The sequence below is a fragment of the Salvelinus sp. IW2-2015 genome, linkage group LG26, assembly GCF_002910315.2.
Source record: "Salvelinus sp. IW2-2015 linkage group LG26, ASM291031v2, whole genome shotgun sequence".
NCBI classification, from domain to species: domain Eukaryota; kingdom Metazoa; phylum Chordata; class Actinopteri; order Salmoniformes; family Salmonidae; genus Salvelinus; species Salvelinus sp. IW2-2015.
Window position 1 is genome coordinate 47,903,160 of NC_036866.1, and position 25,055 is coordinate 47,928,214.

The 25,055-nt window shown below is 42.5% G+C and overlaps 1 protein-coding gene and 1 long non-coding RNA gene across 9 annotated transcripts in view; one reads left to right on the forward strand and one right to left on the reverse strand.

Annotated features, from left to right (window-relative positions):
- LOC111952472 (membrane-associated guanylate kinase, WW and PDZ domain-containing protein 2) overlaps positions 1-25,055 on the forward strand; it is a 289,912-nt gene that overhangs the window by 201,002 nt on the left and 63,855 nt on the right. For 5 of the 7 annotated variants that reach the window (XM_023971164.2, XM_023971166.2, XM_023971160.3 and 2 more), the window contains exons 7-8: positions 23,345-23,402; positions 24,193-24,326. In XM_023971164.2, coding sequence (XP_023826932.1) covers positions 23,345-23,402; positions 24,193-24,326 — 192 coding nt within the window. The remainder of the gene's footprint in view (positions 1-23,344; positions 23,403-24,192; positions 24,327-25,055) is intronic. The other 2 variants (XM_023971168.2, XM_023971162.2) reach the window with 1 other exon arrangement.
- On the reverse strand, positions 20,642-22,213 carry LOC139023072 (uncharacterized). Of its 2 annotated transcripts, XR_011474226.1 has the most exons (4): positions 22,126-22,213; positions 21,724-21,811; positions 21,213-21,587; positions 20,643-21,080 (listed from the first exon to the last, which is right to left on the reverse strand). It is a non-coding gene; the product is annotated as an uncharacterized lncRNA (long non-coding RNA). The 2 variants fall into 2 exon arrangements; XR_011474225.1 differs by having other exon boundaries at positions 20,642-21,587.

The following is a 25,055-nucleotide window of genomic DNA, read 5'->3' on the forward strand; positions in this document are numbered from 1 at the left end:
ATGAGCCCAAGACGCCTCAGACAAACATCCAGTAAGTCACACAGAGTCAGTGGAGAAAGCAGTCACTCTCTCCACGGTGAGGGCTGCTCGACAGGTTACAAAGACTAGAGACAATCCATAGATTTGCTGATGGGTCGGTAAGAGCAAGCTTATGGCACGATGTATTCTGAAGACTAGAGCGAGCAGATGCGACAACAGCTGGACTGCGTGTTCCGCTGACTGAGCCTGAGTGTCTGCGCAGATCAATCACAGTCGATGTACGTCAGGACTCTTAAGCCTCTCTCCCATAGACAGGGCTAGGGAGGATTTGGCACACTCTGTGTATGTCCGTGGGGCTAGGAACAGACCGAATGTTAAGGTGAGACATCCGTAAGCTGTACCTTAGGAGGCGAACCTCATCTCCTGTGTGCAGGATAAACTGATGTGGAAATAAGCATTCCATTTGGGGGCCAAGAAGTAGCGGCTGAAGAAGACCTGGTGAGCTTCTTTGCTCGGCACCACACGTGTGGCTCCCTTCGCCAACAGAGACTGTATCTTGTGTCTGAGGGCTCAGACCACTTTCCCCTGTGCAATGGACTGCACTATTCCCAGGTAGTCTCTACCCCTGAAAGTGGCTCTGCCCAGGAAGACTCCATCAATGACACACAGTCTGGGAAGGCTGGTACACGTTGTCGTATGGATATGGAATGACCCTTATCACTTTCAGATTAATCAGAAAGGTCCACCCCCTGGGAAAGACAGGAGACCTCTGAATTTGTCAAGAGCTCAAGCGGAATGGAAGACTGTATAGCCTCTTCCCTGCTCTGTGACTTTGTTCTCAACGCAGTCATCTTTGCGCAAGAGCGAGGCCTGAGCAATGCTTTCTACATACTTTACGATTAATGACACCGGGGCCCAGCTTAGCGTAATTACATTTTTTACATTTACATTTAAGTCATTTAGCAGACGCTCTTATCCAGAGCGACTTACAAATTGGTGCATTCACCTTATGATATCCAGTGGAACAACCACTTTACAATAGTGCATCTAACTCTTTTAAGGGGGGGGGTTTAGAAGGATTACTTTATCCTATCCTAGGTATTCCTTAAAGAGGTGGGGTTTCAGGTGTCTCCGGAAGGTGGTGATTGACTCCGCTGACCTGGCGTCGTGAGGGAGTTTGTTCCACCATTGGGGTGCCAGAGCAGCGAACAGTTTTGACTGCGCTGAGCGGGAACTGTACTTCCTCAGAGGTAGGGAGGCGAGCAGGCCAGAGGTGGATGAACGCAGTGCCCTTGTTTGGGTGTAGGGCCTGATCAGAGCCTGAAGGTACGGAGGTGCCGTTCCCCTCACAGCTCCGTAGGCAAGCACCATGGTCTTGTAGCGGATGCGAGCTTCAACAGGAAGCCAGTGGAGAGAGCGGAGGAGCGGGGTGACGTGAGAGAACTTGGGAAAGTTGAACACCAGACGGGCTGCGGCGTTCTGGATGAGTTGTAGGGGTTTAATGGCACAGGCAGGGAGCCCAGCCAACAGCGAGTTGCAGTAATCCAGACGGGAGATGACAAGTGCCTGGATTAGGACCTGCGCCGCTTCCTGCGTGAGGCAGGGTCGTACTCTGCGAATGTTGTAGAGCATGAACCTACAGGAACGGGTCACCGCCTTGATGTTAGTTGAGAACGACAGGGTGTTGTCCAGGATCTGTCTCTTATACACATCTAGATGTGTATAAGAGACAGGTCGTACTCTGCGAATGTTGTAGAGCATGAACCTACAGGAACGGGTCACCGCCTTGATGTTAGTTGAGAACGACAGGGTGTTGTCCAGGATCACGCCAAGGTTCTTAGCACTCTGGGAGGAGGACACAATGGAGTTGTCAACCGTGATGGCGAGATCATGGAACGGGCAGTCCTTCCCCGGGAGGAAGAGCAGCTCCGTCTTGCCGAGGTTCAGCTTGAGGTGGTGATCCGTCATCCACACTGATATGTCTGCCAGACATGCAGAGATGCGATTCACCACCCAATAAAAAAAAAAAAAAAAAAAAAAAAGCTGTGTGTAATGCACACAGCTAGTGGGGTCAATGAGAGCCGCCAAAGTATGGTCTACGCTGAGGCAAGTAGCACAGAGCCGATATGAATCAGACTGGATGTAATGACCGCAATTGGCAGGGAAAGCTTTGCTAGGCTTGTGCTGCTTTTTCTCCCCCTTCCCTAATGACATCTTGTTTCAACTGGACAAAGTGAAATGGAATTACCAGGGGGCTAGCTAGCTGCTCCACACGCTGCTACTACGATGCGAAGTCGGGAGAGACACGGAGTAATGTGAACTTGAACCAGGTCAAATAAAATAAAATTGTATTGGTCACATACACATATTTAGCAGATGTTATTGCGGGTGTAGCGAAATGCTTGTGAGCCTAGCTCCAACAGTGCAGTAATATCTAACAATACACACATCTAAAAAGTAAAAGAAACAGAAATATTAGTGATGAATGTATGGACAGTATATGGATATGTCATATCTGAAGAACAGTATATGTACAGCAATAGTTAAATAGGATAGGCCTTGACTAGAACACATTATGTACAGTGCAATTGAAAGGTATTCAGTCCCCTTGACTTTTTCCATATTTTGTTAGGTTACTGCCTTATTCTAAAATTGATTAAATCGTTTTTTTCTCTCAGCAAATCTACACATAATACCCCATAATGACAAAGCAAAAACAAGTTTTTAGAATTTTTGCTAATTCAAAAAAAATGGAAACAAGCAATATCACATTTACATAAGTATTCAGACCCTTTACACAGTACTTTGCTAAAGAAGCTTTTGCACCGATTACAGGCTTGAGTCTTCTTGAGAGTTTCTCCCATTCTTCTCTGCAGAGCCTCTCAAGCACTGTCAGGTTGGATGGGGAGTGTCGCTGCAAAGGTATTTTCAGGTGTCTCCAGAGATGTTTGATCAGGTTCAAGAGTGGGCCACTCAAGGATTTTCAGAGACTTGCCCCGAAGCCACGCCTGTATTGTCTTGGCTGTGTGCTTAAGGTAAGGCCATTGTCTTTCTTGTAAGGTGAAACTTCGCCCCCTACTGAGGTCCTGAGCAGGGTTTCATCAAGGATCTTTCTGTACTTTGCTCTTTTTGTCTCAATCCGGACTAGTTTCCCAGTCCCTGCCGCTGAAAAACATCCCCACAGTATGATGCTGCTACCACCGTGCTTCACTTTAGGGATGGTGCTATGTTTCCTCTAGACGTGACGCTTGGCATTTGTCGTCCCCTCCCCTCCCCTCCCTGACCAAGACCCTTCTCCCCCGATTTCTCAGTTTGGCCGGGGGCAGCTCTAGGAAGAGTCTTGGTGGTTCCAAACTTCTTCCATTGAAGAATGATGGAGGCCACTATGTTCTTGGGGACCTTCAATGCTGAAGAAATGTTTTGGTACCCTTCCCCGGATCTCTGCCTCGACACAATCCTGTTTCGGAGCTCTACGGACAATTCCTTCGACCTCATGGCTTGGTTTTTGCTCTGACCTGCACTGACAACTGTGGGACCTTATATAGACAGGTGTGTGCCTTTCCAAATCATGTCCAATTAATTGAATTTACCACAGGTGGACTCCAAGTTGTAGAAACATCTCAAGGATGATGAATTGAAACAGGATGCACCTGAGCTCAATTTCAAGTCTAATCGCAAATGGTCTGATTGCTTACAAGGTATTTCTGTTTTTTTAAACTTTATTAATTTGCCAAAAATGCTAAAACCTGTTTTCACATAGTCATTATGGGGTACTGTGTGTAGATTGCCTAGGATTTTACGCAACAGAATGTGAAAAAAGTCCAGGGGTCTGAATACTTTCCAAAGGCACTCTACAGTATATGTATATATTTCTAGGTATTACTGCACTGTTGAAGATAGAAACACAAGCATTTTGCTGCACCTGAGAACATCTGCAAATCTGTGTTTCGCGACCAATATGCTGATTTGATTTGAAAAGAAAGGAAAGAGAATAGGACATCGTAAAAGAAGGGGAGGGTTTAAAGACTTAGAAAATGAAGGAAATAGGACATAGGGAAGGAAGGGAATAGGACCTCTAGGAAATGGTTTAGGATATAGGAAGAAAATCCTCTTTGTAGTATTGGTACATAGCTCCAATGTTGTTGTTGTTGTTTGGTGCCAGTCTGACTGAAGGATTCTGGGATTTCCTGGAGCGTCACAGTTTCAAAAATTTAGGCAGAACTACATGCATGTTTACTTTCATCTGCTTTTCCTCACCCCCATCTGTTTTCTCATCCCTTTTCTCTTCCTTCCGTTTCATTGTCTTTGTCCTTCACTCTCCCTCTGCCAGTCTCTCGCTCTCCTGCTGTGTTTTGAGTGAGAGGTGATGGGTGAGAGTGTGTGTGCACGTGTGCATGAGATGTATTTGTGCATAGACTTTAGTTGGTGTATGATCAAGCTTGTATGTACAATAAATGCTTTAGCTGACTCATAGTTCAAAGGCTTGTCACCACAGATCTAGCACACAGTCTTTGAGAGAATGGCGCCGGAGGGGATGGCTGCTGTTCTATTTTGTTAGATTTTTCATGTTGCTTGTAACTTATTTTTTTTGCTTATTTTGGACATAATGTTGCTGCTACCGTCTCCTATGACCGAAAATAACTTCTGAACATCAGAACAGCGATTACTCACCTCAAACTGGATGAAGATTTTGTCTTTAACTCGTCCTACGCGAAGGATATACTGCTTTCTCGGGAACGGGCCCAAATCCCCGTAATTTACGTGAAGAAAAGACAGAGAAAAAGGGGGCGGAGGTTAGGCTGCCTTCTGAGAATTCGTAGGCGAGTGAGTAAATCTCCACTACCATCCGTTCTATTGACCAACGTGCAATCATTGGAAAAACAAAATGGATGACATACGATCAAGACTATCCTGCCAACGGGACATTTAATACTGTAATATCTTAGGTTTCACCGAGTCGTGGCTGAACGACGACACAGATGATATAGAGCTGCCCGGGATTTTCCATGCATCAGCAGAACAGAGAAGCTACGTCTGGTAAGACGAGGGGCGGGGGAATGTGTATATTTGTCAATAACAGGTATTGCTCCCTATGATGGCGCCGGAGGGGAAGGCTGCCGTCTTATCGGCTCATGCTCACCAATCATGCTATTTTGTTTGTTTTTTCGTGTTGTTCGTAACTTGTTTTGTACAGAATGTTGCTGCTACCGTCTATTATGACCGAAAATAGCTTCTGGCCATCAGAACTGCGATTTCTCATCTCAAACTGGACAAATAGTTCTTCTACAATGAGTCAGATGGGAAGTATATAATACAGACACCCGACCAGGCCCAGATCCTCGTTATTCACTGGAGAAGGAAACGGAGATCCCGCGGAAAGAGATCAGGCTGCCTTGTGAGGGTCAGGCGACGAGTGGCTAATCTGCCCTTGCCCTCTGTCCTGCTAGCTAACTTTCAATCGCTAAATGGGAAAAACTGAAATCACGTTTATCCTACCAATGGGACATTAAAAACTGTAATATCTTATGTTTCACAGAGTCGCGGCTGAACGACGACATTAATAACATACAGCATACGCTCTATCGGCAGGACAGAACAGCAGCCTCTGGTAAGACATGGGGCGGGGGCCTATGCATTTATGTAAACAGCGATATCTAAGGAAGTCTCAAGGTTTTGCTCGCCTGAGGTAGAGTATCTCATGATAAGCTGTAGACCACACAATCTACCTAGAGAGTTTTCATCTGTTCTTTTCATAGCTGTCTACATACTTCTACAGGCTGTTGCTGCACTAAAACCGCACTCAATGAGTTTTCTACTGCCATAAGCAAACAGGAAAGCGCTCATCCAGAGGGGCGCTCCTAGTGGCTAGGAACATTAATGCAGGGAAAATTAAATCAGTTTTACCTCATTTCTATCAACATGTTAAATGTGCAACCAGAGGGGAAAACAACTCTAGACCACCTTTACTCCACACACAGAGATGCGTACAAAGCTCTCCCTCGCCCTCCATTTGGCAAATCTGTCCATAATTCTATCCTGCTGATTCCTGCTTACAAGCAAAAATTTTAAGCAGGAAGCACCAGTGGTCAGATGAAGCAGATGCTAAACTACAGGACTGTTTTGCTAGCACAGACTGGAATATGTTCCGGGATTCATTCAATGGCATTGATGACTATACCACCTCAGTCACTGGCTTCATCAATAAGTGCATCGAGGACGTCGTCCCCACAGTAGCCGTACGTACATAACCCAACCAGAAGCCATGGATTACAGGCAACATCCACATCGAGCTAAAGGCTAGAGCTGCCGCTTTCAAAGAGTGGGACACTAACCCAGACACTTATAAGAAATTCCGCTATGCCCTCAGACGAACCATTAAGATTGAATCCTACTACACCGGCTCTGATACTTGTCGGATGTGGCAGGGCTTGAAAACTATTACGGACTACAAAGGGAAACCCAGCCACGAGCTGCTCAGTGACGCGAGCCTACCAGACAAGCTAAATGCCTTTTATGCTCGCTTCGAGGCAAGCAACACTGAAGCATGCATGAGAGCACCAGCTGTTCCGGACGACTTGATAACGCTCTTGGTAGCCGATGTGAGCAAGACCTTTAAACAGGTCAACATTCACAAAGCCACAGAGCCAGACGGATTACCAGGACGTGTACTCAAAGCATGCGCAGACCAACTGGCAAGTGTCTTCACTGACATTTTAAACCTCTCCCTGACCGAGTCTGTAATACCTCCACTACCGTTTAAAAGTTTGGTGTCACATAGAAATGTCCTTGTTTTTTTAAAGAAAAGCTCATTTTTATGTCCATTAAAATAACACCAAATTGATCAGAAATACAGTGTAAACATTGTCAATGTTGTAAATGACTATTGACTAGTTGAGTATCTGGAGCATCAAATCAAATTGTATTTGTCACATACACATAGTTAGCAGATTTTAATGCGGTGTGTAGCGAAATGCTTGTGCTTCTAGTTCCGCCAATGCAGTAATAACCAACGAGTAATCTAACCTAACAATTCCCCAACACTACCTTATACACATACACACGAGATAAAGAATATGTACATAAAGATATATGAATGAGTGATGGTACAGAACGGCATAGGCAGATGCAGTAGATGGTATAGAGTACAGTATATACATATGAGATAGAGTAATGTAGGGTATATAAACATAAAGTGGCATAGTTTAAAGTGGCTAGTGATACATGTATTACATAAATATGGCAAGATGCAGTAGATTGGCAGTTGGCAGTAGCCACTAAATGTTAGTGGTGGCTGTTTAACAGTCTGATGGCCTTGAGATAGAAGCTGTTTTTCAGTCTCTCGGTCCCTCTGATGCACCTGTACTGACCTCGCCTTCTGGATGATAGGCGGGGTGAACAGGCAGTGGCTCGGGTGTGGTGTCCTTGATGATCTTTATGGCCTTCCTGTGACATCGGGTGGTGTAGGTGTCCTGGAGGGCAGGTAGTTTGCCCCCGGTGATGCGTTGTGCAGACCTCATTACCCTCTGGAGAGCCTTACGGTTGTGGGCGGAGCAGTTGCCGTACCAGACGGTGATACAGCCCGACAGGATGCTTTCGATTGTGCATCTGTAGAAGTTTGTCAGTGCTTTTGGTGACAAGCCGAATTCGCTGCTGCGCCTTCTTCACAACGCTGTCTGTGTGGGTGGACCAATTCAGTTTGTCCGTGATGTGTACGCCGAGGAACTTAACTTACTACCCTCTCAGCATTTGTGGGTTCGATTACAAGCTCAAAATGTCCTGAAACAAAGCACTTTCTTCTGAAACTCATCAGTCTATTCTTGTTCTGAGAAATGAAGGCTATTCCATGTGAGAAATTGCCAAGAAACTGAAGATCTCGTACAACGCTGTGTACTACTCCCTTCACAGAACAGTGCAGTTAGCTGCACCTCAGATTGCAGCCCAAATAATGTAATGAATTTATCCTCTGCAGCAGAGGTAACTCTGGGTCTTCCTTTCCTGTGGCCAGTTTCATCATAGAGCTTGATGGTTCTTGCGACTGCACTTAAAGAAATTGTCAAAGTTCTTGACATTTACCCGAATTGACTGCCATGTCTTAAAGTAATGATGGACAGTTATTTATCTTTGCTTATTGAGCTGTTCTTGCCATAATAAAGATTTGGTATTTTACCAAATAGAGCTATCTTCTGTAAACCACCCCTACCTTGTCACAACACAACTGATTGGCTCAAATGCATTAAGAAGGAAAGAAATTCCACAAATTAACTCTGAACAAGGCACACCTGTTAATTGAAATGCATTCCAGGTGACTACCTCATGAAGCTGGTTGAGAAAATGCCAAGAGTGTGCAAAGCTGACATCAATGCAAAGGGTGGCTACTTTGAAGAATCTCAAATGTCTTCACTAATAGAAAATGTAGTAAAAATAAAGAAAAACCCTTGAATGAGTAGGTATGTCAACTTTTGACTGGAACTGTAGATTGACACACCGGTGCTTCAATCGACTCTAGTGAATGGCTGTGATCGGAGAATGGATCAACAACATTGTAGTTAATCCACAATAATAACCTGACAGAGTGAAAAGAAGGAAGCCTGTACAGAATACAAATATTCCCAAACATGCATCCTGTTTGCAACAAGGCACCAAAGTAATACTGCAAAAAATTTGGCAAAGCAATTCACTTTTTGCCCTGAATACAAAGTGTTATGTTTGGGGCAAATCCAATACAAAACGTTACTTTGTACCCCTCTCCCTATTGTCAAACATCATGTTATGGATATGGTTGTAATCGTTAAGAACGGGATTTACTTTCGCTTCCCTCCAATCCTGGAGACACACACTTTCTAGTCGGCTTAAATTGAAAATATGACAAATAGGAGTGGCAATATCGTCTGCTATTTTGCTCAGTCATTTTCCATCCAAGTTGTCAGACCCGGTGGCTTGTCATTGTTGATAGACAATAATTATTTTTTCACCTCTTCCACATTCACTTTACGGAATTCAAAATTACAACGCTTGTCTTTCCTAATTTTGTCAGATATACTTGAATGTGTAGTGTTAGCATCTTGCCAATTAAAAAATCATTAAAGTGTTTGGCAATATCAGTAGGTTTTGTGATGAATGAGCCATCTGATTCAATGAATGATGGAGCTGAGTTTGCCTTTTAACCCAAAATTGTATTTAAGGTGCTCCAAAGCTTTTTACTATATTTTTTAAATGTAATTTATCTTTGTTTTATAGTGTAGTTTAGTCACATGATTTCTCAATTTGCAATATGTTCACCAATCGATTGTGCTGCCATTCCTTTTGTCTCATCCCTCTCAACCATACAATTTGTCAATTCTTCATCAATCCACTGGGATTTAACAGATTTTACAGTAATTTTCTTAATGGGTGCATGCTTATTAGTAACTGGAATAAGCAATTTCATAAATGTGTCAAGTACAGCGTCTGTTTGCTCTTCATTACACACCATGGACCAAAAAATATTATTTCCATCAACAACATTGGAATCATTACATTTACTGTATGACCTCTTATACACTATATTAGGCCCAGCCTTTGGAACTTTGGTTTTCCTAGATATGGCTACTATATTGTGATCACTACACCTCGATGGATCTGGATACTGCTTTCAAGCTAATTTCTGTAGCATTAGTATAGATGTGATCAATACATGTTGATGATTTCATTCCTGTGCTGTTTGTAACTACCCTGGTAAATTGACTGATAACCTGAACCAGGTTGCATGACCTGGTTACAGTTTGAATCTTTTTCTTGAGTGGGTAGCTTGATGAAAGCCAGTCAATATTTAAATCACCCAGCAAATATACCTCTCTGTTGATATCACATACATTATCAAGCATTTCACACACATCATCCAGATACTGACTGTTAGCACTTGGTGGTCTATAGCAGCTTCCCACCACAACGGGCTTTAGGTGAGGCAGATGAACCTGTAGCCATATTACTTCAAACGTATTTAACATGAGATCCTCTCTAAGCTTTACAGGAATGTGGTTCTGAATATAAAACAGCAACACCTCCACCGTTGGCATTTCTATATGTTCTGTAAATGTTATAACCTTGTATTGCTACCACTGTATCATCAAAGGTGTTATCTAAGTGTTTCAGAGATAGTCAGAATATGAATGTCATCTGCTACTAGCAAATTATTGATTTCATGAACCTTGTTTCTTAAACTACATATGTTAACGTGGGCTATTTTGAGCACTTTTCTTCTGGGATGCTTGCTTGTTTTCATTGCTTTATTGGGAAGCTTAGCAGAAGTAGATATGCTCATGTTATTTATGCCAGTGCAGGGTGAGCTGCACACAGTGGACTTCATCCTAGGGCACACCGCTTCAGTGCTAACAGTATAAATGTGGTTCATAGGCACATGATTACTACATACAACAGCTGTAGGATCAGCAGAGGCATTCAGGGCAGTTAGAGGGACATACATTAGGTTACTTACATTGTCTACCAACGCCCCTGGTATAATGTACATTTGCTGAAGCATTATGACAACTCTGCATCACATGGTAGGGATTAGCTGAGCTGGGCTTGGGTCGTTGATAAGTCATTTTCTCAACGCAGTCTTATAATGCTGTGAAAGGATCCAGGAACCCAAATGATTTGGGTGGATCCCATCCTCCTTGTAAAATGTTTTTTTTTTGTTTCCAAAAGGTATTGAAATTGTCAACAGAAGTTATACCCATTGAGCTGCAATAATCACATAGCCAGGTCAGCACCTCAGGAGTAAATGTCAATTGGCTTTTCATAGCCGATCATTCAGGGTATCTCTACCGCTCCTGCTGTCTCTAGAGAGTTGAACACAGCAGGTCTGGGACAGGTAGCACGTCCGGTGAACAGGTCAGGATTCCATAGCCGCAGGCAGAACAGTTGAAACTGGAGCAGCAGCACGGCCAGGTGGACTGGGGACAGCAAGGAGTCCTGAGGCATGGTCCAAGGGCTCAGGTCCTCCGAGAGAGAGAAATAAAGAGAGAAAGAGAGTTAGAGAGAGCATACTTAAATTCACACAGGACACAGGATAAGACAGGATAACAGACTGGCCCTAGCCCCCCTAGCCCCCCGGGGGGGGCAACCCAGACAGGAAGATCATGTCAATGAACCCACTCAAGTGACGCACCCCTCCCAGGGACGGCATGGAAGAGCACCAGTAAGCCAGTGACTCAGCCCCTGTAATAGGGTTAGAGGCAGAGAATCCCAGTGGAGAGAGGGGAACCGGCCAGGCAGAGACAGCAAGGGTGGTTCGTTACTCCAGTGCCTTTCCGTTCACCTTCACACTCCTGGGCCAGACTACACCACTCAATCATAGGACCTACTGAAGAGATGAGTCTTCAGTAAAGACTTAAAGGTTGAGACCGAGTCTGCGTCTCTCACATGGGTAGGCAGACCATTCCATAAAAATGGAGCTCTATAAGAGAAAGCCCTGCCTCCAGCTGTTTGTTTAGAAATTCTAGGTACAGTAAGGAGACCTGCGTCTTGTGACCGTAGCGTAAGTATGTACGGCAGGACCAAATCGGAAAGATAGATAGGAGCAAGCCCATGTAATGCTTTGTAGGTTAGCAGTAAAACCTTGAAATCAGCCCTTTCCTTAACAGGAAGCCAGTGTAGAGGCTAGCACTGGAGTAATATGAGTAATATTTTTTTGGGTTCTAGTCAAGATTCTAGCAGCCGTGTTTAGCACTAACTGAAGTTTATTTAGTGCTTTATCCGGCTAGCCGGAAAGTAGAGYATTGCAGTAATCTAACCTAGAAGTGACAAAAGCATGGATACATTTTTCTGCATCATTTTTGGACAGAACGGTTCTGATTTTTGCAATGTTACGTAGATGGAAAAAGCTGTCCTTGAAACAGTCTTGATATGTTCGTCAAAAGAGAGATCAGGGTCCAGAGTAACGCCGAGGTCCTTCACAGTTTTATGTGAGACGACTGTACAACAATCAAGATTAATTGTCAGATTCAACAGAAGATCTCTTTGTTTCTTGGGACCTAGAACAAGCATCTCTGTTTTGTCCGAGTTTAGAAGTAGAAAGTTTTCAGCCATCCAATTCCTTATGTCTGAAACACAGGCTTCCAGCGAGGACAATTTTGGGGTTTCACCATGTTTCATTGAAATGTACAGCTGTGTGTCATCCGCATAGCAGTGAAAGTTAACATTATATTTTCGAATGACATCCCCAAGAGGTAAAATATATTGTGAAAGCAATAGTGGTCCTAAAACGGAACCTTGAGGAACACCGAAATGTTCAGTTGATTTGTCAGGACAAACCATTCACAGAGACAAACTGATATCTTTCCCGACAGATAAGATCTAAACCAGGCCAGAACTTGTCCGTGTAGACCAATTTGGGTTTCCAATCTCTCCAAAAGAATGTGATGATCGATGGTATCAAAGGCAGCACTAAGGTCTAGTGGCACGAGGACAGATGCAAAGCCTCGGTCTGACGCCATTAAAAGGTCATTTACCACCTTCACAAGTGCAGTCTCAGTGCTATGATGGGGTCTAAAACCAGACTGAAGCATTTCGTATACATTGTTTGTCTTCAGGAAGGTTACTGCGCAACAGCTTTTAATTATTTTTTTGAGAGGAATGGAAGATTCGATATAGGCCGATTAGTTTTTTATATTTTCTGGGTCAAGGTTTGGCTTTTTCACTTTTAGTGAGTTTGGTAACACATCCGGTGGATAGAGAGCCGTTTATTATGTTCAACATAGGAGGGCCAAGCACAGGAAGCAGCTCTTTCAGTAGTTTAGTTGGAATAGGGTTCAGTATGCAGCTTGAAGGTTTAGAGGCCATGATTATTTTCATAATTGTGTCAAGAGATATATTACTAAAACACTTGAGTGTTTCTCTTGATCCTAGGTCCTGGCAGAGTTGTGCAGACTCAGGACAGCTGAGCTTTGGAGGAATACGCAGATTTAAAGAGGAGTCCGTAATTTGCATTCTAATGATCATGATCTTTTCCTCAAAGAAGTTCATGAATTTATTACTGCTGAAGTGAAAGCCATCCTCACTTGGGGAATGCTGCTTTTTAGTTAGCTTTGCGACAGTATCAAAAATACATTTAGGATTGTTCTTATTTTCCTCAATTAAGTTGGAAAAATACGATGATCGAGCAGCAGTGAGGGCTCTTCGATACTGCACGGTACTGTCTTTCCAAGCTAGTCGGAAGACTTCCAGTTTGGTGTGGCGCCATTTCCGTTCCAATTTTCTGGAAGCTTGCTTCAGAGCTCGGGTATTTTCTGTATACCAGGGAGCTAGTTTCTTATGACAAATGTTTTTAGTTTTTAGGGGTGCAACTGCATCTAGGGTATTGCGCAAGGTTAAATTGAGTTCCTCAGTTAGGTGGTTAACTGATTTTTGTCCTCTGGCGTCCTTGGGTAGGCAGAGGGAGTCTGGAAGGGCATCACGGATTCTTTGTGTTGTCTGAGAATTTATAGCACGACTTTTGATGCTCCTTGGTTGGGGTCTGAGCAGATTATATTTTGCGATTGCAAACGTAATAAAATGGTGGTCCGATAGTCCAGGATTATGAGGAAAAACATTAAGATCTACATTTATTCCATGGGACAAAACTAGGTCCAGAGTATGMCTGTGGCAGTGAGTAGGTCCAGAGACATGTTGGACAAAACCCACTGAGTCGATGATGGCTCCGAAAGCCTTTTGGAGTGGGTCTGTGGACTTTTCCATGTGAMTATTAAAATCACCAAAAATKTGAATATTATCTGCTATGACTACAAGGTCCGATAGGAATTCAGGGAACTCAGTGAGGAATGCTGTATATGGCCCAGGAGGCCTGTAAACAGTAGCTATAAAAAGTGATTGAGTAGGCTGCATAGATTTCATGACTAGAAGCTCAAAAGACGAAAACATTTTTTTTTTTTTGTAAATTGAAATTTGCTATCGTAAATGTCAGCAACACCTCAGCCTTTGCGGGATGCACGGGGGATATGGTCACTAGTGTAACCAGGAGGTGAGGCCTCATTTAACACAGTAAATTCATCAGGCTTAAGCCATGTTTCAGTCAGGCCAATCACATAAAGATTATGATCAGTGATTAGTTCATTGCCTATAACTGCCTTTGACGTGAGGGATCTAACATTAAGTAGCCCTATTTTGAGATGTGAGGTATCACGATCTCTTTCAATAATGGCAGGAATGGAGGAGGTCTTTATCCTAGTGAGATTGCTAAAGTGAAAACCGCCATGTTTAGTTTTGCCCAACCTAGGTCGAGTTACAGACACGGTCTCAATGGGGATAGCTGAGCTGACTACACTGACTATGCTAGTGGCAGACTCCACTAAGCTGGCAGGCTGGCTAACAGCCTGCTGCCTGGCCTGCACCCTATTTCATTGTGGAGCTAGAGGAGTTAGAGCCCTGTCTATGTTGGTAGATAAGATGAGAGCTAGGATGGAGTCCGTCACTCCTCAGCAGGCCAGGCTTGGTCCTGTTTGTGGGTGAGTCCCGGAAAGAGGACCAATTATCTACAAATTCTATCTTTTGGGAGGGGCAGAAAACAGTTTTCAACCAGCGATTGAGTTGTGAGACTGCTGTAGAGCTCATCACTCCCCCTAACTGGGAGGGGGCCAGAGACAATTACGCGATGCCGACACATCTTTCTAGCTGATTTACACGCTGAAGCTATGTTGCGCTTGGTGACCTCTGACTGTTTCATCCTAACATCGTTGGTGCCGACGTGGATAACAATATCTCTATACTCTCTACACTCGCCAGTTTTAGCTTTAGCCAGCACCATCTTCAGATTAGCCTTAACGTCGGTAGCCCTGCCCACTGGTAAACAGTGTATGATCGCTGGATGATTCGTTTTAAGTCTAATACTGCGGGTAATGGCGTCGCCAATGACTAGGGTTTTCAATTTGTCAGAGCTAATGGTGGGAAGCTTCGGCGTCTCAGACCCCGTAACGGGAGGAGAAGAGACAAGAGAAGGCTCGGCCTCAGACTCCGACTTGCTGCTTAATGGGGAAAACCTTTTGAATGTTTCTGTCGGCTGAATGAGCGACAGCGGTTGAGCATTCCTACAGCATTTCCCTCCAGAAGCCATGAGAAAGTTGTCCGGCTGCGAGGACTGTGCGAGGGGATTTATACTACTATCTGTACTTACTGGTGGTACAGACGCTGTTTCATCCTTCCCTACACTGAAATTACCCTTCCCTAACGATTGCGTCTGAAGCTGGGCTTGCAGCACAGCTATCCTCGCCGTAAGGCGATCATTCTCCTGTATATTATGAGTACAGTGACTGCAATTAGAAGGCATCATGTTAATGTTACTACTTAGCTTCGGCTGTTGGAGGTCCTGACGAACCATGTCCAGATAAAGCGTACGGAGTGAAAAAGTTGAATGAAAAAAAAGTTGTGAAAAACTAAAAATATAAACGGTAATTAAAAAGTAAAAACCGTAAAGTTGTCAGGTAGGAAAGTAAGGTTGGCAACAAAACGCACAGCAACACTGCAAGTTCTGCAAGTTGTGACCGAAAATGACAAGCTGACCGGAAAGTGAACTGCTGAGAAACTAGAGTAGTAGTGTGCTCTTTTCTCATCTTAACTTCCAATGCTCCATCCCCCTGCCCAACCCCCCTCCACACCACTCCACCAACCTCCAGGATGCCCTGCATTTTTATTTTTATTTAACTAGGCAAGTCAGTTAAGAACAAATTCTTAGTTTCAATGACGGCCTATGAACAGTGGGTTAACTGCCTTGTTCAGGGGCAGAACGACAGATTTTTACCTTGTCAGCTTGGGGATTCGATCTTACAACCTTTCGGTTATTAGTCCAACCTGCCGCCCCATCATAACATTCCAGGCATTCCCGTGATTAGCAGATAGCAGGTTGATTGGCATGTCGGACCCCGCGAACACTGGGTACTGGTAAGTACAACACAACCAACTAACAGCATAACACGTAACACACAGCTGTCTGTGTGGGTTGCTACAATACCGTGCATCATAGGGAAATAATGCAAGCTCTAGAATGCCTTTCAAGCCAATCAGAAAGGAGTATTCAACAATGCCATGGTATAAATGCAAATAACAGATGAACAGTCATTAACCCATTATAATCAGATTGCCTTGTAACATTATTCAGCAGGCCAAAAACTCCATCCCACCTGAACAGGCTGCGATTCCAAGCATATTTTTTCAAACAGTTCTTTCACAAAAAGGGTGTTACCATTTTCACAATTTCAGAGTGTTATTTTGACTTCATAGTGTGGAAATATAATTTTAAAAACATGCACTGCCCATTTAAGGTACTCTTTGTGTTTAGGTAGAACAGTGAACGACTTACAGGAGAGAGTGGAGAGGATGTGCTAGAATTGCTGTACGGGCAGCTCACAATTGGCCCAGCGGCATCCGTGTTAGGGGATGGTTTGGCTGGGGTGGCCGTCATTGTAAAATATTAATTTGTTCTTAACTGACTTGCCTAGTTAAATGAAGGTTAAATGTTTCAAAAAAGATCTGAACCCAGGTTTGCAGTGCTACATGTATGCTGGAGGCAGCAGCTTAGACCGCTAGACCACCCCGGGACACGATAGGGCACTACTTTTGACGAGTGTAACATAGACCTACTATATAAAGACATTATTCACAACAGGACTAACAGTACTGTACGTGTGAATGAATGTATGGGCTCTGTTGTGGATGGGCTCTGTCCATCTCTCCTGAAGATGGAATGCTGCATATGAGTGACTCGTGAATATCTGAAATTGAATGTTTGAGAAGTTTCACACAGAGAGAGAGAGAGAAATATTCATTTTTCACAGATACATTTCAGTGTAGGAATGGAACAGGTTATGAAAGGGTATTGTGCGAATGTGTGTGCATGCATCTGCATTTGTGTGTATGTGTGCGTGCGTGCATATGTGTGTGTAATGAAAGATAAAGTGAGGGAGAGAGGAAAATAAGAGTAGAGGAGGACGGAAGGAGGACAAGAAGATGGGGAGGGAGGAGGATATAGAGGGTGAGAAGTGAAGGAGGATGTAAGGAGGAGGATGGATGGAAGAGAAGGAGGGGAGAGGATGCTGGGAGGAGGACATTTACAGAACAGCCATGTCAGCCACCCAAAGAGAGGAAGGGGGAAAAGAGAGGGTGACAGAAAGCAGTGTTAGTAGTGAAGGAGCGAGTGCAAGATACTTTCAGTTGAAAGAGGGAAAAGAGAAAGATATTTACAGATGAACCACATCGGTACAATACTGTAAATAATCATGTTAACTATACAGATGTCAGATCTTAATTTGATCTCTTTTGTTGTGTAACATTTTCCTGTGCATCAGGAAGTTCAAATGAGCCTTGTGAAACCCGCAGTTCTCTTTCTTTCCATGCGGGTGCGGTCGAGTCATTCGGATCAGTGGGGCCATATCTGTGACCGACCACCTCGATTCGGTCTTATGTAGTAACATTTAAAATGCTATTTTTTACATTGCATAAAAGTAGAGACTCTAGAAAATGGTATATCATACACTGCAGTTGAGGAACAATGGGAAAGTAATTCTGCTTTGAAAGTTGATAAACTTGTAATGCCACTTTTGAGAAAATGGCCCTTGAGTGTTTTGGTACACCTACTGGAGAGCTCTTCTTTGTTTCCACCCATTCCGCATCGTTCACACCCTCCTAAGCCTTAGTCCCACCCATCTCTTTATGATTCAAGTGAGGCCATATGGTAAACACACGCTATATCAAATCAAATCAAAGTTTATTTGTCACATGAACAGGATACAGAAGATGTAAACGGTACAGTGATAGTACTTTCATAGTAGCAATATAATAAACAGGGAGCGTCCAGATTAAAAATATTTTTGCGTTATTAGATGACGCTTACCCAGACACATTTGTCTAAATTGATGGGTCATGTGAAGGAAATGCTATAACCACCCCTCACCGACATCTAGCTAAGTGGATGGGTTACTATTGTCTAGACATGTACACATGTTCATGAAATACAATCGATGGCCGTAATAACCCCCAAACACACCTGCTAATTTGATGGGTCATGTAATAATCCAGCCGAAGTGGAGTCTTTTGTTTAAACATGTACAGTTGAAGTCGGAAGTTTAATACACTTAGGTTGGAGTCATTAAAACTAATTTTTCAACCAGTCCACAAATTTCTTGTTAACAAACTTTAGTTTTGGCAAGTCGGTTAGGACATCTACTGTGTAAATGACACAAGTAATTTTTCCAACAATTGTTTACAGACAGTGAATTCTAAGTGAAATAATCTATCACAATTCCAGTGGGTCAAAAGTTTACATACACGCAGTTGACTGTGCCTTTAAACAGCTTGGAAAATTACAGAAAATGATGTCATGACTTTAGAAGCTTCGGATAGCCAAATTGAATGAGTCAATTTGCTGACAGAGCTGGTGTAACTGAGTCAGGTCTGTAGGCCTCCTTGCTCGCACACACTTTTTCAGTTCTTCCCACAAATTTTCTATGGGATTGAGGTCAGGGCTTTGTGATGGCCACTCCAATACCTTGACTTTGTTGCCCTCAAGCCATTTTTCCACAACTTTGGAGGTATGTTTGGTTGGGGTCATTGTCCATTTGGAAGACCCACTTGCAACCAAGCTTTAACTTCCTAACTTATGTCTTAAGATGTTGCTTCAATATATCCACATAATTGTCCAGTCTCATGATGCTATCTATTTTGTGAAGTGTACCAGTCCCGCCTGCAGTAAAGCACCTCCACAACATGATGCTGCCACCCCCGTGCTTCACGGTTGGAATGGTGTTCTTCGGCTTGCAAGCATCCCCCTATTTCCTCCAAACACAACGATGGTCATTATGGCCAAACAGTTCTATTTTTATTCCATCAGACCAGAGGACATTTCTCCAAAAAGTACAATCTTTGTCCCCATGTGCAGTTGCAAACCGTAGTCGGGCTTTTTTTATTGCGGTTTTGGAGCAGTGGCTTCTTCCTTGCTGAGCCGCTTTTCAGGTTATGTCGATATAGGACTCGTTTTACTGTGGATATAGATACTTTTGTACCTGTTTCCTCCAGTATCTTCGCAAGGTCCTTTGCTGTTGTTCTGGGATTGATTTGCACTTTTCGCACCAAGGTACGTTCATCTCTAGGAGACAGAACGCGTCTCCTTCCTGAGCGGTATGACGGCTGCGTTGGTCCATGGTGTTTATACTTGCGTACTATTGTTTGTGGAGATGAACCTTCAGGTGTTTGGAAATTGTTCATCATCATTTTCTGGAATTTTTCAAACTGTTTAAAGGCACAGTCAACTCAGTGTATGTCAACTTCTGACCCACTGGAATTGTGATACAGTGAATTATAAGTGAAATAATCTGACTGTAAACAATTGTTGGAAAAATTACTTGTGTCATGCACAAAGTAGATGTCCTAACCGACTTGCCAAACTATAGTTTGTTTGTAAGAAATTTGTGGAGTGGTTGAAAAACAAGTTTTAATGACTCCAACCTAAGTGTATGGAAACTTCCGACTTCAACTGTCGGTAGCTAGCTAAACAATTAACCGGCGTAACCCCAAATCATACTACTACCATTACAAACATAGTCATAGCTGTAGTATGAATCTGCAGTTAGCTAAAGCTAACAAACTAGGTTAAATGTTAACTAGCTAACATTTGGCTAAAATTAGCAATGCAAATAGATTTCTGATTCTAATAATATTACTACACAGATCATGCACTCAATGTTAGCTACCGAGCCAGCAAGCTAATGTTTGCTTGCTAACAGTATGTTTAACTTGCAATAAAATCGTATTTCCGACAAAATTAGAAACGTATATTGTATCTTGAAAATGTAGCTAGACTCTTACCCGTATACATGGATGAAAGCTTCATGGCAAACTGGAACCATTTAACTCCATTTTGTTTGGAGCTACGTCTTGTTTGGCCAGCTTTGTGTCAAGTCACTCCGGTTCACCCTGGCCTTGGCTTGTACAGAAAGTAGCCCATCACTTTTTCCTACTGATCTGTCAATAGTGCCTGCTATATTCAGGGCATCAATGTTGTTGAGAAAAGTAGCAAAACTTTTGTAGTTCTCGATGGCTAACATTATATCTTTCAAAAATGGCGCGGTAGAAAGGACTGTCAACACATACTGAACAGCCCACGTTATAGACCGAAGCCTGCTCCATGGCAGACCAATCCAAACTCATCTCCCGGAATGTCCAGCTCATACTTTATCTCAGGCAATCATGGCTAGTGGGAAGGTTCCTGACTTTTTCCATATCTAAACCAACTAGGCTCGTAACTTAACAATTTTATTCATATTTATGGATGGAATACAAGTTTGTTAGTTACATATTTGGTTATGTAGAATACTGTGATCATTATGTGATCTCGCAGACATGGATTCAGCTTTGATCTAACTGTATTAAACAAGCACCATTCACCCGAGTAGTCTGTTCTCTGTATACAAATGCGCAGAACATGACCCCTACATGTGCAGACTTAAGATCCAGCGAACTAAAGATTTGGATCCGCAGCCTCTCCGTTTATTTCAAAGACAGTTGTATTTAATGGATAACATAAATAGGAAACAAATAAAATAACAACAGTAGGCTACACCAACATTTGTTTCCATTCATGCAAAGTGTGAAAATGATTGTGCAAATCGTGATGCTCAGAGCCGAACCGTGCGGCTCAGACCACTGCACTACGGCAGTTCACAATGCTCTAGCAAGCTGTGAGAATACTTAATGGTACTTGATGGAATAAAGTCAGTTGACATAGCCCTAGGTATTGTACTGCATTGTATAGCCTACGAGATTCTATATATTCAATATTCATTTAAATCGTCCTGTTGCAGGATGATTTTCCTCCTGCAACAAAATAGGTCAAATTAACCCTGTAGGTCTAAGCTAAGGTGACCAGATTTCTGAAATGAAAACCGGGGACATTTCCAGTTCGGCGGTCAATAAATAATTAACATATCCAATGTTATCATCTATGAAATAAAAAAGGGGGACCATTCTGGTTTCATGTATTTAGTCTAACAGGCACACTGTGATAGAGAAAACAGCTATAATACAGAAACACTACAGACGAGACAGAACTGTCTGATCTGAACAGCCATTCAGTGGTCCTGGTACAATAAGAGCAGAAGAGAACATGAGCAAAATTTAAAAAACAGACAATAGTATATGTGAATTACTTAACATAATAAATAAATAAGATGCTGATGAGATTGGTAACTACATAATATACATATACCAACCTAATCTGTATATTTCTCAGAAGAATGTATATTCTTCAGGATTTCTCTGTCTTTGGCCAGCTTCTCCATGAACTCCTAGCAGGGGAGGTTGAAGTTTGTCTTCACAATAAGCATGACAATTTTCTCATCATGTTTTTCATAAAAAGTGCATTTCCGTTTCTTGGAAAGAGTCATTGTATCTCCTCTGTCTGTTCTTCTTCACTCTCCTTGTGTCACTCTTCTTACTCTCTTAACTTTTTCTTCTCCTCCTTTCTTTCTCCTCTTTTCTTCACTCGTCTTCCTTTCCTTCTCTTCACCTTTCCACCTCACTCTTCTACACTCTCTTCGCTTCACTCTTTTTACTCCCTTACTTTTTCCTTCTCCTTCCTCTCCAATCTGTATTAATAAATAGCATACTATTAGATAAAATACTTTGGTTAACAGATTCCCATTGCTTGCCTCATTTTTGAATTTTATCTCACTAACATTGTTTGGAATAATAAATTGGCAGGCTCTGTAACCATATCTTTACCTTTCCTCCTCTGTCTCCTTCACTCTTCTTCCGATCCAGTCTTCCTCCTCTCCTTTCTCTCCACTGCTAATGTTATCCATGAACATTTCTAAATATATTTTCACACTACTTATTATACCGCCAAACCATTAAAATTGTAATCTACAAAAATATTATCCGAATTAATTCTGCAACCATTTAATATAATCATATTTTCAAAATAGCCCGTCCACTGCATGTGTACATGTGAATGTTTTTTACTCTAGCTACCATAACAGTAACTAGCTAACTTAGTCATAGTCTAACTTAGTCTACATAGCTAACGTTAGCTAGCATAACCTATTTAAAACCTTATAGAGCAGATCAACTATCTATATAATAAATTGTGACATTATAACATCACATAACAACATTGTAACTTACCTGGCTTGAAAAGACGTTTGTGGTGATGTTGTGGATTCACTTGATACTTGCTAGCTTCTGGCCGAGTTTTCCACAGAGCAGTTTTCTCCAAAACTATCGCGAGCAAGTAGTCAGTAGAAGAAGAAGAGTGAATGAAGCTGCTGTAGCGAGCAGCCCCCTCTGTTGGCCTAAACAAGCACAACGCGATTGAGACATCAACCGGTAGGCTCTGCTGCCTGGTCTTTCTTGCCAAGTAAAATATTTCACTTTGAAGTCTGTACAGTTAAAAACTGGGACATTTCCGGGGACAGCTCCAGCCGGGGACTGTCCCCGGAAAACGGGGACGTCTGGTCACCCTAGTCTAAGCCCTTAGATCGCAATATCGATGTAAGATTATCATCTATCGATGGTGGTGACTTATTAGTTTGTAGCTCATACGGTTTGGGTTTTACAGACGATTTCATGACGATTTTCTTGTCCCGGATCCACTCGTGTGTTGAAAAAGGCTGTTTTCACAGCCTGTTATGTCCCATGGAATAATGGAATAAGTGCAAACTTTATGTCGATGGAAGAAGGTGGATTGATATGTAGCCACTACAAGAAACGGTAATTCGCTAGCATTAACACACAGGGAGATTTTCAAATCAAATCAAATGTTATTTGTCACATACACATGATTAGCAGATGTTAATGCGAGTGTAGCGAAATGCTTGTGCTTTTAGTTCCGACCATGCAGTAATATCTAACAAGTAATCTAACAATTTCACAACTACCTTATACACACAAATGTAAAGGAATGAATAAGAATGTACATAAAAATATATGGATGAGCGATGGCCGAACGGCATAGGCAAGATGCAGTAGATGGTATAGAGTACAGTATATACATATGAGATGAGTGATGTAGGGTATGTAAACATTATATAAAGTGGCATTGTTTAAAGTGGCTATTCAGCATTCACACAGGTGGGTCAATTGACTCTAAGGGGATTTTATTTAGATCCGACACCTTTGTGTTCTCCTGCAACCCTGGTATGTATCAATGTCTTTGTTGTGATGTTACTCTTTGTCCTGACGAAGACCCAGTTATGTTTGTCAGTCTAGTAAAAGATCACTTTAGCAGTATACAGATTCGTTTTGTTTTCATTGAACTAGTCGCTTAGTCCAGCACCTGGAAAAGGGTCCTTCTTGAATGTGATCATATTCCTGCCAAATCGTTCTCTTCCTTCCCTCTGTCCAGAACTGCCGTATGGCTGGGAGAAGATCGATGACCCTATCTATGGCAGTTACTACGTAGAGTAAGTCCTCCCCGCAAAACAAAAAAACATTCCCAGGACATTAGCTAACATTCTCATTAAGTTCTAATCAGGTTTTGGTCTAACATTAGCATTATAACATGCAACAGACATTCAAAGAACATTCAACAAATGCTGTTCTAAGAAAAGTAATTTCTGTCTTCATTGGTACACCGTAAAGGGGTTACTGTAATATTCACAGGACGTTATTTGCCACTAGCTGTCTAAGTTACTGTAATATCCTAGCAATGACACACAATACTGTAAAAGTTACTGTATTCTAGTGTAAAAAAGTCAACGTTACTATAATCGTAATGAAGGAAATACATTGAGGGAAGACTGGTTTTGTATTTTACAGTATTTTACTGTAATTAAATGGGATTGGCGCAAGCTGGTTGGTTGCTAGGTAATGTGTTTGCATACAGTACCATTCGAAATACAGATTTTTCACTGTCCACATCTTTGTTAGCCACAGATTTAGGACAAAATCCTGACATAACACTTTCACCTTAATCATGCACTGATTTCTATTTGAGCTACATTCACCAATTTCAAATTAGATGTGTGTTCTCACCCAAGTATCAACGACTACATTGCAGACGCCTGCCAAATCTCACAACGCATGGCTAGGTATTGAACATATAAACATATACACTAACCACACCATTATGCCCATGCAACAGTGCAATGTAATCAGCCTGGAGCATAACCATTGTTTTAGTCAATGTGTATCTGTCTGCTGTGAAGAAGGGAACACAAAACACACTGATGCTGCTGGATTTCACTGTCATAGTCCTGTTCCTTGCAGCCACATCAACAGAAGGACCCAGTTTGAGAACCCCGTCCTGGAGGCCAAGAGACGACTGGAGCAGCAGCAGATGCAGAACCAGGGACTGTCAGCTCTGCCTTTACCTACTATATACAGAGGTACAACAATACCCCCTATACTCCACAGTACTACCACTCTACTATATAGCCAGGGACTTTCTGCTTTATTCGAAGATAAAGATATATACTGTACATACAATATCAGCCCTGGTCACCACATACAAAAATACCATTTACCATTTTAACTCTTCTTACAATCAACAGAAGTATAATATGCTCAGGGTTGGCATTATGGGTTTGGAGGGGCCTGGCCTGCCTTACTGCACCTCCATGCTTGTCTAAATAAAATATATAAATATTTATAATTTATTTGACTGAGACGCGCGCCGACTGAAAGACACATCAATCTCAGATAAAGCATCCGTGCGAGCGAAACAGTGCCCCTCTGTCTCCGTATGTGTAGACTATGTATCTGACCCTGTTTGGGCAGAAGGAATGTGTCATGTCATGTTTTTTCGGGCCAGACAGCATCAGATACACGGGCTACATGTAGTAAGACAGAGCAGAGCGAGAGGGCTCACTCTTGCCAAAGTCTGTCCTGAATAAGCCCACTGCGCTTCTACGGGCATAATATGCAGACCTAAGCTTGTCGCCTTCATTCCTGCCTTTGGGACATTGACTCACATTGTTAGGGCGGAGACATGAGCGTCCCATTGATATTTTACCAAAATAATAATTACTGTCCAAAAAATTATTCAAAATACTTTACCAGAGAGCTTGACTTAACCATACAGGATCATACTTTTTTTGTTGTTGTTGTGGATTCAC